Here is a 16,196-nt window from a genome sequence, read left to right as displayed (position 1 = left end):
ATCGGAACTTTGTTCCCACGGCGGCGGGACAACAAGGACAACGGCAACATGAGGCGGACACCATCCTCCCACCTCAGCGAGACCATGGAGTGGAGCGAAGAGCTACAAGTCACCCAAGAGGAGCTCTTCGCGGCAACAAAAAGGGTGGCATCCCGCGGCGATGTAACACCGGGACCGGACGGAATCTCAGGCCGTGTCTGGGCAGAGTCAATGAAGACCCTGGCTCCCCGCCTGCAAAGCCTGTTCACCAGATGCCTGAGGGAAGGAGTATATCCCCGGGCATGGAGAACGGCGAGGTTGATCCTGCTGAACAAGGAAGGACGCCTTTTGGACCTGCCGTCCGCGTACAGGCCAATATGCCTTCTGGACGAGGTGGGCAAACTATTCGAAAGAATAATTGCCGCCCGTCTGGAGGCCCATATGACGGAACGCGCACCTGGATGGCACGACAGCCAATTTGGATTTCGGCGAGGTCGATCGACGGTGCACGTGGTGAAGCGGGTGACAGCAACGACGGAAGCTATGGTCTTCCGGAAAGGAGTGGCGCTAGCGGTCTCCCTGGACGTCACAAACGCCTTCAATACCATAACCTCGGACGGGATAATGGAGGCGCTGGAGCGTTTCAGGGTACCGCCGTACCTAGTAGGCCTCATTCGGTCGTACCTCAACGATCGATGGATCGCGTACACCGGTAGGAACGGAGAGGAAAAGAGACCGGTCGAGTGTGGAGTCCCGCAGGGGTCGGTATTGGGACCCATTCTGTGGATCACGGCATATCACTCAGTACTCCGATGCCCCATGCCACCGGGCACGGACATGGTGTGCTATGCAGACGACACCTTGGTCCTGGCTGGGAGTCGCAGGTGGTACGAGACACAGAGGCTCGCGGAGACCGCCGTGCCATGCGCAGTACGCGCCATCCGGAGACTGGGCTTAAACGTGTCGCCGACCAAGTCAGAGGCACTGGGTTCTTCGACCATCGCACTAGAGGAGCCCCCCCCCTTCCCGAACATTGCGTGGACATTGACGGAGAGGAAGTCTCGGTGAGATCCCAGATGAGGTATCTGGGTCTCACCATTGACAGCGGATGGACGTTCGGTCCACATTTCGATCTACTGGTCCCGAAAGTGACGGCACCAGCCAACGCCCTGTGCGGTTTACTGCCGAACATCGGAGGAGCGCGAACCGGAGTGCGCCGCCTATATGAGCGAGTAATTCGATCGCGGGTCCTCTAGGGGGCTCCCATATGGGCCGGAGATCTAATGGCCAACCGCTGTAGCCTGACCTTGCTGCGGAGGCTACACAGGACGTCCGCTATCTGCATAGCGAGGGGATATAGAACGATATCCCATGCGTCGGCATCCGTGCTAGCTGCGTCACCTCCGTTCGAACTGCAAGCCCTCGCACTCCAACAGGTGTACGACCACCTGAGGGACCTGGGCTCGGGCGACGGGGGAACGCAGCCCACCAACTGTGACCGGCCGGTCCAAGACGTCCGGAGGGAGGCAAAGCGAAGGATATGGGAAAGGTGGCGCTCCCAATTGCTGGAGGAAGACACCACGGGGTCGCACCGAGCCGTTCGCGCCATCCTTCCCAACTGGGAGGCCTGGAGGGACCGCGGAGGTGGCCCACTCACATTCAGGATGACGCAAGTACTCACCAGTCACGGCGTGTTCGGGGAGTACCTGCTAAAAATCCAAAGGGAGGTGACGTCTATCTGTCACCACTGCCAAGAGGAGGAAGAACCGCGCCGCGTACTACGCCTCGCCATCGGCGATAGGCTAGCCCCTGAAGCGGTCATAGAGGCCATGACGAGGGGCCAACAGGAGTTAGCCACCGTCAGCAACTACTGCGAGCAAGTAATGCTAGTGAAGGACTGGGCGGAGAAGAGGAGGGTCTGAGCTCCCCCTCAGACTCGCACGACGGCCCAGGGAATGCGGCACTAGGGAGGGTGGGTGGTTCCCCCCTCGCTGCCAAACTCAGCCAGGATGCTTCCCACAACAACAATGGGAGACGACGACGAAGGAGTGTTGCGGTAGCAAATCTAAAGAAAGGAACCGGGACACTCCTGACAAGCGTCATGAAGACCACCGTGGGGTAGTCGGTAAGAGTCCGACACTACCCGCCGCCCCCCAGAGGGCGGCCAGGCGTCCATGAGGATTTTCCCACGATAAAAAAAAAAAAAAAAAAAAAAAGAAAATGGCGAGGTTGTTAAATCGATCAGCAGATGAAAGTTTACGTATCTATTATAAATAGTTGAATGAATCGAGTAACAGAAAACTGAGCAGATAAGAGCTTTTAAAAGTTAATCCGAAGCTGCGTTTCTTTACTTTTCGGAAGTTTTTTCTTGTATTTGAGGGTGTTTTTACCCTTTGAAAAATTTCTCTTTACATTTTGGTTAATTTTTACTTCGGGAAAGCCTCTTCTTGTATTTCTTGATATTTTTTAATTCTTCCTTTTGGGAGGATTTTTTCTTATGATGTTTCTTATTATTGTTGGCATTCTTTTCTAGTTAATTTGTAATATCTGTAGCGGCACTCAATATCAAAAACTTTCCAACAGTTTCTGTCCCATGGCTTGCTACACAAAGATCCTATCCTCAGTTGAACGACGGTAGCGCAGTGGTTAGCAGTCGAACATGCGAACCAGACGGACCCCTCAGCCAAAAAAGGTACATCAGTCTCAGGTCCGAACAGTGCGCGCGTCAAACCAGACAATCTTTCACAAAAAGAGCAAAAAAAAAGTGACAAAAAGTGATAAAAGTCGAAAATATAGCAGTGACACCATTGCTATAAATAAAAAAAAATAAATAAATAAAATAAAATAAACCAAAATAAATAAAAAAATAGGTGACACCGATAATGAAGCCGAAAGCAAAAAAACGGAACCCAACCTAAACTCAACAAAAAATAGCGTAAAACTTTCCGCACATAAAACGCGGAAACTCAATCCACAACCAAACCTGGTGACCAAGAACAAAGGACTGTCAGGCAACCTGGAAAACACAGAAGAAGAAGTTCTCTCATTAAACCAAGAAGAAAATAACACACAAGACGCCACCGTCGAAAAGAACGAAAATATGAAAAAAACAAGAAGCTTTCCCCCACCAGCAATCCTAACAAAAAACAGATTCGAAGTACTACAACCACAGGAAACCAGTTTATCACAACGTCAGGATCACTCACACACTCAGGATCACAGGACCACAGTCAATCACAATAAATGAACCAAGAATACAAAATACGATCATGGAAATCATAAGAAAGAAGAACGAAGAAATGCGAAACAAAGCAAGCAAGAAGATTACGTCCCTAGTGGGAACTTCACACATCCGAGATAAAACAAACGAAACACGGATAAACATCCCCCCCCGCTCCACCGAGGAAGCCGACGATACCTTAAGGACAACCTACTCAACCGGTCAAACAAAAAGACCAACCCCATCGACAAAGCCACCGAGGAAACAAGCACATCATGAACAGCCCACCAGCCACTCTACAGAGGAACAATTGGACGCCCCCTCATCTGCAAAAGGTAACAGGCCTCCACCAATCAACATAACCCTCCAAGACCCAGAAGACACCGTAGCTCTTATACAAGACACTCTGAAAATCAGAAATTTTCACATCAAGCGAATACACGCTGGTAAACAAGTACTATACCTACAAAATCTAAACAACTATAACAAAGCAAAAGAAATACTGATCACAACCGACACAGCATTTTACACATACACACCCAAATCACAAAAACAACACACATATATGCTAAAAGGACTAGACGCTAGCGTCACAGAGACAGAAATACTAGACGACTTACAAGCCTTACAAATAGACGACATACATTTCACGAAAGTGTCGTGTTTCTCGACAAGAAAATCAAGGGAGAATAACATATTGCTCCCAATCTACATAGTACAAGTATCCCCCAATAGCAACATAGGAAAACTACTACAAATCAATAGACTAAATTACTTTAAAGTATCATGGGAAAAAATAAGAAAAAACGATGTTACTCAATGCCACAAATGCCAACGAATAGGTCACACAGCGCAAAACTGCAACCTACTTTACCGCTGTGTAAAATGCACAGAGCCTCATGGTCCATGAAATTGAATTACTCAAATGTATTAAAAAGAAATCTTGGTATAATAAACGTTATTAAAAAGAAAACCTTCGGAAGTACACATACTGTAATGTTGTAGGTACATCCGGATGAGTGATGTTGGCGCACCAGTGAAACAGTTGTAATTGTTGTTACTTTCTTGTAAAACATATATTTAATAAAAAAATTTTTTTTTATTTTATCATCTCTACATCTAATAAAATTACCGAATCGCGGCGACTTATATCGAGGTTCCACGCACTGGTACCGTAGAAATATCGGTCCTAGTAATAAGCATATCGGCATAGCAAACTACGCGTAACGCGTCGGACAACTTGATAACTTACGGCCTCGAGTTTCAGTTCACCAAATTTATTCTGCGGTGATTGAACATCCGGAATACGGAAGATTCTAACAAACGACTTCCGTTCCCGGGAACATTCAAAATGTCAGAAGTTCAGCCTTAAATTGTAAACGTTTTTACCTGTATTTTAACTTTTTTTTTTTTTTTTTCGTGGAGGAAACCTTCATAGGCGCCCCGCGCTCTCCGGGAAGAGGGCGCTGGGTAGTGCCGGATTCGTACCGGCTAAAACCTCCACGATGGCCATCCTATGCGTCTGACGGGAGTGCACTGTGGACCTCTTGCGAATTATCTGCTCCAGTGCACTCCCTTACGTGTTCGCTCGTTCGTTCGAGCCAGTCAAAGGTTCTCCTACCTATCGACTTCTGGCGCTAGGGGGGAGGGGCATTGCCTTTAGCGCCATCCACCCTTCTTCTGGTCGCAGTCCGTTGGGACAGCGGTGAGGCGGCTCTCGGTCGCCTGACCGCCATCCCTCTCCACTGCGTTACCCTGCTAGGGTGAGAGTTCTTCTCTCTATCCCTCTCTGCCCGTTCCTTCGAGAGCATTACTTGCTCGCAGAAGCAACGGACAGCCTCATACTCTCGCGGCTCGTTCAGCATCGCTTTCACGATCGCCAAAGGGGCCAAACTTTCGCCGATGGCGAGACGCAGGGTATAGCGAGGCAGCTCCCACGCCGGACAAAATTTCAGCGTGTGCTGCGCCGTGTCCCTGCTCTCTCCGCAGTGGTGGCAGACGTCCGTCTCCTTCCGGCCGATCTTCTTCAAGTACTCCGTGTCCGGTGAGCAACTGGGTCATTCTGTATGTGAGCGGGAGGCTGCGGCGGCTTCGTCATGTCTCCCAATTTGGGAGAACCGCCTCCGCGCCTCGATGTTCGCCGCCCTTGCTGATCAGCTGGGATCGCCACTGGTCCCACGCATCCTCCTCGGCGGTTCCTGGATCGGCCAGGGCCGCCAGCTCGGCCGGGTCCTCTCCCGGGTCTAGCACTCTCGTTCTGATGAATCGCTTGTGCAACCTCCTGAGGAGCAGGATGCTGCGACGACTCGCCCTCAGATTGTCCGCCCATAACGGGACTCCGTGCATCACGCGGGACGGAACTACGCCCTCGTATAGTCGGCGCACCGCGACTCCCGCCCCGCCGATGTTCGGCAGCAAGCCGTACAAGGCGTTGGCCGCCGCCGACACCCTCGGGATCAGGGACTCGAAGTGCTGCTCGAACTTCCACTGGCCGTCGATGACGAGACCCAGATACCTCATCCGCGTTCCCACCTCGACGACTTCGCCCACCATGCTCATGCGCAGACCAGGCGGAGGAGTCCCTCGCCTGTTCCTGTCGTAAAACCACATGGCCTCCGACTTCGCAGGGGAGACTCTCAGGCCCAGCTCGTGCACAGCCCGTATCACGCAGGCCGCCGCCACTTCGCCGATGCGAAGCGTCTCGTGCCACACGCGCCCGCCGACCAGGACTAAAGTGTAGTCGGCGTAGCACACCACGGCCGCACCCGGAGGCAGCGGGCAGCGCAGTACCTCGCCATACGCGATGATCCACAGGATCGGTCCCAACACCGAGCCCTCCGAAACGCCGCCTTTCTTCTCCTTCGCTGCTGGTGTAGCATATCCACCTGTCGTCGAGGTAGGCGCGGATCAGCCGAACGAGGTAGCCGGGAACCTCAAAGCGCTCCAGCGCCGCCACTATTTTGTCCCACGGTATGGAGTTGAACGCGTTGGCGATGTCCAGAGACACCGCCAACGCAACGCCGTCCCGGAAAACCATGTCTTCCGCGAGCGCCCGTACGCGCCTGACCGCGTCGATCGTCGAGCGTCCCTTCCGGAAGCCGTACTGGCTTTCGTGCCAACCCCGTACCCGCTCCGACATGTGTCGCTCCAGGCGGGAGGCGACCACTCTCTCCAGAAGCTTGCAGACCTCATCCAGCAGGCATATCGGCCGGTAAGCCGACGGCGAGGTCGCCGGTCGTCTCTCTTTGCGGAGCAAATCAGCCTCGCCGTTCACCACGCACGGGGGTAGGCACCCTCCTTAAGGCATCTGGTGTAGAGGCGCCGAAGCCTGGGAGCCATCACCCCCATTGCTTCCCCCCAGATCCGGCCCGGGATCCCGTCGGGTCCAGGCGCCACGTCGCGGGAGGCCATTCTTCTAGTCGCCTTCCACAGTTCTTCCTCTCTGACTTTCCAATCGACGTTCCAATCGGTCGTCCGTGTGGTCTCCGGGGGTCGCTCCACCGCGGTGTCCTCTCGCGGGGGGGAAAAGCGTCCTGACGACCTTCGCTAGCAGCGTCGGCTCCATCTCCGTCGTAGCTGGCGGGCCCCTGGCGCGAAGTTTCCGCGTCACGACCTTGTACGGCCTACCCCATGGGTCGGACTCGACCGCTTCGACCAAGTCCGACCAGGCACGGTCCTTCGCCACTCTGATTTCTCTCTGCAGCGAGCGCCTTAGTTCGCGATACGCTCCGTAGCGTAGGGAGAGTTCCTCCTCGTCTCGTCGCCGTCTGCGGCGAAATCGTTGATATCGCCTTCGGGTCTGGATGCATATCGCCCTCAGCCTCGCGATGTCGGAATTCCACCAATAAACGGCTCTGCTTCGCGCGGTGCCCTGTGTGGCTCGCAGCATGGACGTGTCGCAGATTGCCGTCATGGCTCGGCGGAAGTTCTCGGCCTCCTCTTCCACGCCTTCTTCAGTCGTCGTCGTCGTCGTCGAGGCCTCCCAACTCCAGGCTGTCGCCGTCACGGCTGCCCAATGTAGATCTTCGTTTCTTTCTTTCACCTTCCACCTTGGCGGTTGCCGCGAGTCCCCGGCTCTCGGAGGGCCGCGAACAGCCCGCGCGGACGCGGTTACAGGTCTATGTCTTTCTTTCACCTCCATTAGTATGTAGAGGAGATTCGAGAGCGTTTCGACTCCCTCGGCCACTCTCCAGCCTGAAATCCGTCTGAACGCGTCGAGGGTGGCCCATGTGATGTCCGCGATGGAGCGCACCCTCCGCGCCACACAATTGCTGGCCGAGCCCCTGTTTACCAGCAGGAGCTCGAGAACCGCAGCCGAGTCCGAGAGCGCGCGACCGCGCGCATTGGTTCTGGAGTTTCCCCATTCCGTCGAGTGAGAGTTAATGTGGCCCAAGACGAGCACCTGCCGGGGAAGGTGTCGCCTGACGCAGCCGCCAAGCCCGTCCAGGAACTCCTTGAATGCTGTCCTTCCGCAGTTGGGCGACACGTACACACCCACATCTACCATACCTGCCAACTCGACCGCGACGTATCCGTTGCCGCGCTCCAGCAGGAAACCGTAGGCGGGTGCCCCTGGCGCCGACGTCCAGGCGACGGCGACCATATCGTCCGTGTCTCGTGTCCAGTTCGGAGCATCCAACATTCTATACGGTTCGGCCACCACCGCCAGGGCGACAGAGTTCTCCCGGATAGTTTGGAAGAGCAAGTCTTGCACCCTTCTCTACCGTCCCAGGTTGGTTTTTAGGATACGCATTTTCTTAGCCATCTAAGTACATCGATTCCATGGCGACCTCCGCGCCAGCCTCCTTGCTCGCGGGCTGAGGGTCGGGTGCACCCTGCGGCGACGAGCCATCCATTTCCCCGCTTGTGGCCACGGATTTCCGGATGGGTCTTCTCTTTTCCTCCCTCGGAAGAGCACAAGTTGGTCCCCCCATTTTATGCGCGGAAGGAGCCCCGAGCGCCTCGCAGAGCTGGTTCGCGGCGGTATATCCCTAGGCTCGGTGCCCGGTGCCACCGCACCTGTAGCACAGGTTCCCTCTGTCCTCCTTGGAGATGCACGTCCTCCTCACGTGCCCAATCTCCAGGCATTTGTAGCATTGAAGGGGTTTTTGCGCGATGGCCTAAATCATCGCTGTCGACCATCCAATGGCGATCTTGCCAGCCTGGGCAAGTTTCCTCACTGCCCCGGCCGGGCCTCGCATCCACAGGGATCCGAGACCGTTTAGGGTGGAGCGCACCTAGCCCAGTTGAACGTCGTCTGCCTTGCAGACACCTTCCTTTGCCAGGGTGTCTCTTATCTCATCCTTGGTGACGGAAATATCAATTCCCACCACACTTGCTTCCGCGGACCGGACGAGCGCCGCCACACGAACCTCGTTGGGATCCAAGTCACGCGCAAGCTGTGTGGCGAGCGCGGAGGCTTTCACCCTCTTCTGGTCCTCGGAGAGATCCGACATGATGGCTCCAGTCACGGTCTTCCGCATTTTCAGCGCCTCGACGCTGACTCCGTCCAGAGGGAGGCTTCACCTGGCCGCAGCCAACACCTCCGCTTAGGATTGGCCCGATCCTTCCATTATTTTTATGGTGACAGTTATACGTTATACATTATAAGGTAATACCATATAACGTTATACGTTAAAACGTAGTACCAAATAACGTTATAAGTAATAACGTAATAGTATATAACGTTATACGTTATAACGTAATGCTACATAACGTTGTACGTTATACGGTAAGAATATATAACGCTATACGATTTAAGCTAATACTATATAACGTAATACGTTATAACGTATAGGTACATAACGTTATACGATATAAGGTAATAGTATATAACGTTATACGTTTTATCGTAATAGTATATATCGTTATACGTTATAACGTAATGCTACATAACGTTATACATTATAACGTAACAGTATATAACGTTATACGTAATAACGTATTGCTACATAACGTTATACGTTGTAACGTAATAGTGTATAATGTTATACGTCATAAGGGAATACCACATAATGTTATACATTATAAGGTAATGCTACATAACGATATACGCTATAACGTAATAGTATATTACGTTGTACGTTATAACGAAATGGTACATAACGTTATACGTTGTACGGTAATAGTATATAACGTTATACATTATAAGGCAATACCATATACCGTTATACGTTATAAAGTAATGCTACATAACGATAAAAGTTATAAAGTAATACTATATAACGTTACACGTTATAAGGAAATAGAATAAAACGTTATACGTTATAACGTAATAGTATATAATGATATACGTCATAAGGGACTACTATATAACGTTATACGTTCTAAGGTAATGCTACATCACTTTAAACATTATAACGTAATAGTATATAACGTTATACGTAATAACGTAATAGTATATAACGTTATACGTTTTAATGTAATTGTAGATAACGTTATACGTTAGAAGGGAATACCATATAACTTTATGTTATAAGGTATTGCTACATAACGATATACGCTATAACATAGTAATATATAACGCTATACGTTATAAGCTAATAGAATATAACTTTATGCATTATAAGGTAATACCATACATCGTTATACGTTATAACGTAATGCTACATAACGTTATACGTTATAAGGTAATGCTACATAACGTTATACGTTATACGGTAATAGTATATAACGTTATACGTAATAACGTAATGCTACACAACGTTATACGGTGTAAGGTAATAGTGTATGACGTTATACATTATAAGTTAATAGTATAAAACGCTAAACCTTGTAACGTAATAGTATATAATGTTATTCGTCATAAGGGAATACTATATAACGTTATACGTTATAAGGTAGTGCTACATAACGTTATACATTATAACGTAATAGTGTAAAACGCTCCAAGTTATAAGCTAATAGTATATATCGTTATACGTTATACGGTAGTGGTATATAACTTTGTACGTTATAACGTAATGCTACATAACGGTAAACACTGTACCGTAATGTTACATAACGTTATACATTAGAACGTAATATTGTATAACGCTATACGTTATAAGCTAATAGCATATAACGTTATACATTGTAACGTAATACTATATAACGTTATAAGTTATAAGGTAACGGTACATAATGTTATACATCATAAGGGACTACTATATAACGTTATACGTTATAATGTAATAGTATAAAACGTCATTCGTTCTAACGTAATTGTACATAATGTTATACGTCATAAGGGACTACTATATAACGTTATACGTTCTAAGGTAATGCTACATCACTTTATACATTATAACGTAATAGTATATAACGTTATACGTAATAACGTAATGCTACATAACGTTATACGTTATATGGTATTGCTACATAACGATATACGTAATAACATAATACCATATAACACTATACGTTATAAGGTAATAGTATAAAACGTCATTCGTTCTAACGTAATACTACATAATGTTATACGTCATAAGGGAATACCATATAACGTTATACGTTATAAGGTAATGCTACATAACGATATACGCTATATCGTAATAGTATATAACGTTATACGTTATAACGTAATGCTACATAACGTTATACGTGGTATCGTAATGCTATATAACGTTATACGTTATAACGTAGTGCTACATAACGTTATCCGTTATAACGTAATAGTATATAACGCTATACGTTTTAAGCCAATAGTATATAACGTTATACGTTATAACGTAATGCTACATAACGTTAAACTTTATAGCGTAATAGAATATAATGTTATACATTAGTAGGTAATACCGTGTAACGTTATACGTTATACGGTAATAGTATATAACGTTATACGTTATAACGTAATTCTACAAAACGTTATACATTGTAAGTAAATACTATATAATGTTTTACGTTATACGGTATTAGTCTATAACGCTATACGTTATCAGCTAATGGTATATAACGTTATACGTTATAACGTAATGCTGCATAACGTTAAACGTTATAGCGTAATAGAATATAATGTTATACATTAGTACGTAATACCGTGTAACGTTATACGTTATACGGTAATAGTATAAAACGTTATACGTTATACGGTAATAGTATAAAACGTTATACGTTATAACGTAATGCTACATAACGTTATACGTTATACCGTGGTGATACTTAACGTTATCCGTTATAACGTAATAGTATATAACGCTATACGTTATAAGCCTATAGTACATAACGTTAGACGTTATAACGTAATGCTACATAACGTTAAACGTTATAGCGTAATAGAATATAACGTTATACATTATAAGGTAATACCGTGTAACGTTATACGTTAGACGGTAATAGTATATAACGTTATACGTTAGACGGTAATAGTATATAACGTTATACGTTATAAGGTAATATTATATAACGTTATACGTTATACGGTAATAGTATATAACGTTATACGTTATAAGGTAATATTATATAACGTTATACGTTATACGGTAATGTTATATAACGTTATACGTTATAACGTAATGCTACATAACGTTATACGTTATACGGTAATAGTATATAACGATATACGTTATAACGTAAGGCTACATAACGTTATACGTTATAAGCTAATACTGTATAACGTTATAGGTTATAACGTAATAGTATATAACGTTATACGTTATAAGATAATGGTATATTGCGTTATACGTTATAGCTTATTAGTATATAACGTTATACGTTGTAACGTAATAGTATTTAACGCTAAACGTTATAAGCTAATTGAATATAAAGTTACACGTTATATCATTATGCTACCTAACTTTATACGCTATGGCGTAATAGAATATAAGGTAATACATTATGAGGTAATACCATATATCCTTATACGTCATAAAGTAATGCTACATAACGATAAACGTTATAGCGTAATAGAATATAACGTTATACATTATAAGGTAATACAATATAACGTTATACGTTATTAGGTAATGGTATATATCGTAATATGTTATGACGCAATACCATATAACGTTATACTATATAACGTAATACGTTATAACGTAATAGCATATATCGTAATTTGATATAACGTGTTACTGTATAACGTTATACTATCTAACGTAATATGTTGTAACGTAATACCGTATAACATTATACTATATAACATAACCCTTTATAACGTTTTACCACATAATGTTATACTATATAACGTAGTACGTTATATCGTAATACCATATAACATTATACTATATAACATAAGTTGTTATAACGCGATACCATATACCGTTATACTATATAACATAATTCGTTTTACCGTAATACCATATAACGGTATACTATATAACGTAATGCGTTAGAATGTAATACTATATAGCGTAATTTGTCATGACGTTTCACTATATAACGCTATACAATATAGGGAATTGCGTAATTACGTAGTACCATATAACATTATACTACATAACGTAATGCGTTATAACATAATGCCATATATCATTATACTATTTAGCGTCGTATGTTATATCGAATTTCTGTATGTCGTTATACCATATAACTTAATTCGTTATAACGCATTCTTTTACAACGTGACAACACATGAAGTAATACTGTATACCGTAATACCATATAACGTTATACGTTACCGCGTAATACAGCATAACGTAATACGTCATACCGTAATACCATATATCGTTATACTATATAACGTTATACTATATAGTATAGTGCGTTATAAAGTAATACAATATAGCTTAAGACTATATGTTATAGCACTGAATAAGTTAATACTATATAACGTAATACTATATGACGTAGTAGTATACATCATAATACATTATATCGTAATACATTATAACTTATTAATATATCACGTCATGTAATATATCGTAATGTTTTATAACGTCATACAGTAGAACGTTATATATTATGACGTGATGTGATATATTCTTATATAGAAACTGTACAAACTATCTATTACAAAACAACCCAATCTAACGTTAGTAGCTGAAGCAAGTAATTAATATAGGGATCGAAATATTAATCCATTAATAATAAATATGTACTAAACATTTATGTAAAAAATGAAACGTTATGAATATAAATAAAAATAACTGTCTTCGTGAAAATACTTATGTAATAATATCATTATTGTCGCAAATATTGAGTTTTAGATATAATCTTTCAATTGTGTAATGTTCTTATATGTAGGCTGTTTCAGTTTGATACAGTTGTTTATGTTATTATTTCTCTTGTAGGGCGCTGTTTATCTATATACATCTATGTACAAAGCGGTACAAAACTTTTTTTGATGAACTATTCAATCCTTCGTATTCTTTGTATCGAATGTTTGTAACCATTTCTGTTAAAATAAATTGCTTTTATTAGTATCAATTCTTTATCCTCATCAAATAATTTACGCAAAACTAATTGATTTATTATTATTTTATTATTAGAATCACTTTTAATATAATTCAGCTGAAGATACAAGTTTGGATAATTTGTCATTTGTTTTCTCTGTAAGTTAACCAGAGTTTGTCTTATCTGTATCAACATTCCGTCTAAAATCTGTTTTTCAAATCTCAGTTTAAAGCTCCTTTCTTATTGTGAAAAATTATGTCATTAATTCGAATCCATCTTGATTATATACATAGTGATATATGTACGTATGCATATTGAATTTGTATTGTATATTCGTAGTATGTATAATAATGTGCATGTTTCTAAATTCTTATAGGCCTGTCACAAAATGCCACAGACGAATGTACCTCGTTTCACTTTTTGTGTCAGTACTATAGAATCGATAACATTGCATGTGACATGAAAGTGGTAAAAACAGGTATGAATCGGTAAAACTGGAAGTGACATAATAGTGGTAAGAAGACTGGTAAAACTCCAATCTTTGTTGTTGTATTGCATAATTTAATGTCACTTCATGCTTTATGTTACGTTCATCTTATATGTTCCTCGTATTTGGTATGTGCCCATGTGCAATAATGATGCAATTTTATTTGGCTAGAATTTTGCAAGACAGGTTTACTAAAATCAACATAAAGGTTACATTACGTGAAACTTAAATTCAAATTTGGTATCAATTTTCAACAACAAACTATGTACATTGAATTAATCGGTTTCAATTTACCTGTCATTTAACGTTATTACATGTATAATTGTGTAACAGTAAAAATTTATTTTTTTTTATAAATTTATTTACTTTATACATTTAATTGCATTGGTAATTCTGATAAATTTTATAATAACTGCAACAATAACTTGCCGGTTATTTTATTAAATCGTAATTTACGATCTCAACGTTTATATATCGTGTTTTATTTTCATAGCGATAAGTTTATTATTTTCTGAATTTGCATATGAAATGGCTTGGTCTGGGAGATTTCACGCAAAAAACAATCATGATCTTATACAACATCTTAAATGTAAGTGATATAAATAGAATTTTGCAATTACATTTACTACCAAAAGAAAGTTAGATGTAAACCACATGTCTTTTTGATTTAGCATCAAGAATAATTAAATCAGACAGAGTTTATGAAGCAATGTCTTCTGTAGATAGAGGAAATTATACCTGTTCTGGCTATGCATATATAGATTCTCCACAGGATATTGGCTATGGTGCAACTATAAGTGCTCCTCATATGGTATGCAGATACCTATTGAATTTAAATCTGTGATTTGGTCCAAGAAGTGCCAATGTCATTATTTGTAATGCTTCCCGCTGTTTCAAATTTCTTTCGCAGCAACAACAAAAAGAATAAATTAAAGCTTATGATATTTGTGTCTTTTTATAGTGACTTTGGTATTTTTTACAGTCTTTATTTTATAAAAAATGTTATCATTAGCATATACAAATGCCATTATAATCATTTCCAGGTAGAATTTTCAGATAGAACTTGAAGTTGTCGTTTCTTATATAGAATATACAATTGCTTATAAATTCAATATTGAGTTAAAGTAATTTTTGAAAAAATATGACGTTGGCACTTTTTGCACCAAGCCACAGAAGCATAATATAGAAAATATGTCAGTGAAATTGATAAATTAAAATTATTCAGCATGCATATGCTTTGGAAATACTTGAAGATAAGCTGTGTGATGGTGCTAGAGCATTAGATGTTGGTTCTGGTTCTGGATATTTAACAGCATGTATGGCAATGATGTTAGGATCAAATGGATTAGCTATAGGTATTGAACATATTTCTGAACTTAAAGCATTTGCTATGCAAAATATTCAGAGAGATAACCCAGAACTTCTTGAAAGTGGTCGTGTTCAATTAGTTGGTAATTATTTTCTAAATTTTATACAAATATGTGGATTTGTATACTTCATATAAAAATATGTAATATTCCACATTTGTCCTAATATTTATGTATAATATTCTAGTTGGGGATGGAAGATTAGGATATCCAGAAAAAGCACCATATGATGCTATTCATGTGGGAGCTGCTGCTAAAGAAATGCCTCAAGCTGTAAGAAAAAACTTAATTATTAATGTTATACAGAAATATATTATATAATCATTAAAATATTTGTTACACAGTTAATTGATCAACTAGCTCCTGGAGGACGTTTGGTGTTACCAGTGGGTCCAAGGAACTCAGATCAAGTTTTAGTACAGGTTGATAAAACAAAGGATGGGAAGATTAAGAAAAAGTCTCTTACAGGTGTAGTTTTTGTTCCATTAACAAGTAAAGATAAACAACATCCTTCATGAGATACATGCATGCTCCAATAAGTGAGCAGGCTTTCTTCTGTGAATTAAATGCAAATGATAGATAAAGCTTATAGGTTTTAGTTATATATGCACTAATATATATACACAAATACTTGCAAATAAATAAAGTACTTGCGAAAGAAGTAAAAAAGAAAAGAAAATCTTAGATGTAGGCATTATAAGTATCAATATATGTCAAATTGTATGTAATATAAATGTAGTTACAAACATCCATAAAAAGAAGATATTATGTAATATATCAACAATATATCAACGATAATTCATAGGGCACGAAATGTCTCATATAACGGAAT

General features: G+C 42.4%; 3 protein-coding genes across 8 annotated transcripts; 2 read left to right on the top strand and 1 right to left on the bottom strand.

The window, feature by feature from the left end:
• The first annotated feature begins 1,262 nt into the window (after nucleotides 1–1,262).
• LOC139989667 (uncharacterized) lies at nucleotides 1,263–1,901 on the top strand. The gene has a single exon (XM_072008159.1). It carries the CDS (start codon nucleotides 1,263–1,265, stop codon nucleotides 1,899–1,901), a length of 639 nt encoding a protein of 212 aa, XP_071864260.1.
• Nucleotides 1,902–5,293: 3,392 nt separating this feature from the next.
• On the bottom strand, nucleotides 5,294–8,133 carry LOC139989643 (uncharacterized). The gene is made up of 3 exons (XM_072008118.1): nucleotides 7,990–8,133; nucleotides 6,647–7,919; nucleotides 5,294–6,084 (listed from the first exon to the last, which is right to left on the bottom strand). The coding sequence occupies exons 1-3, from the start codon at nucleotides 8,131–8,133 to the stop codon at nucleotides 5,294–5,296; spliced, it is 2,208 nt and encodes a 735-aa protein (XP_071864219.1).
• A 5,617-nt stretch (nucleotides 8,134–13,750) lies between these two features.
• On the top strand, nucleotides 13,751–15,966 carry LOC139990049 (protein-L-isoaspartate(D-aspartate) O-methyltransferase). Of its 6 annotated transcripts, none has more exons than XM_072008930.1 (7): nucleotides 13,751–13,811; nucleotides 13,887–13,988; nucleotides 14,491–14,586; nucleotides 14,669–14,808; nucleotides 15,223–15,352; nucleotides 15,552–15,637; nucleotides 15,709–15,966. In XM_072008930.1, the coding sequence occupies exons 1-7, from the start codon at nucleotides 13,766–13,768 to the stop codon at nucleotides 15,880–15,882; spliced, it is 774 nt and encodes a 257-aa protein (XP_071865031.1). In that variant the 5' UTR covers nucleotides 13,751–13,765; the 3' UTR covers nucleotides 15,883–15,966. The 6 variants fall into 6 exon arrangements, with proteins under 6 accessions (XP_071865031.1, XP_071865030.1, XP_071865032.1 ...); XM_072008929.1 differs by having other exon boundaries at nucleotides 15,223–15,448; XM_072008931.1 differs by lacking the exon at nucleotides 13,751–13,811 and having other exon boundaries at nucleotides 13,982–14,125; nucleotides 15,223–15,448.
• The last annotated feature ends 230 nt before the right edge of the window (nucleotides 15,967–16,196 follow it).

This window comes from Bombus fervidus, chromosome 8 (assembly GCF_041682495.2).
Source record: "Bombus fervidus isolate BK054 chromosome 8, iyBomFerv1, whole genome shotgun sequence".
Lineage (NCBI taxonomy): Eukaryota > Metazoa > Arthropoda > Insecta > Hymenoptera > Apidae > Bombus > Bombus fervidus.
The sequence above is the reverse complement of the archived record's forward strand: the minus strand, read 5'-3'. Positions and strand labels throughout refer to the sequence as shown.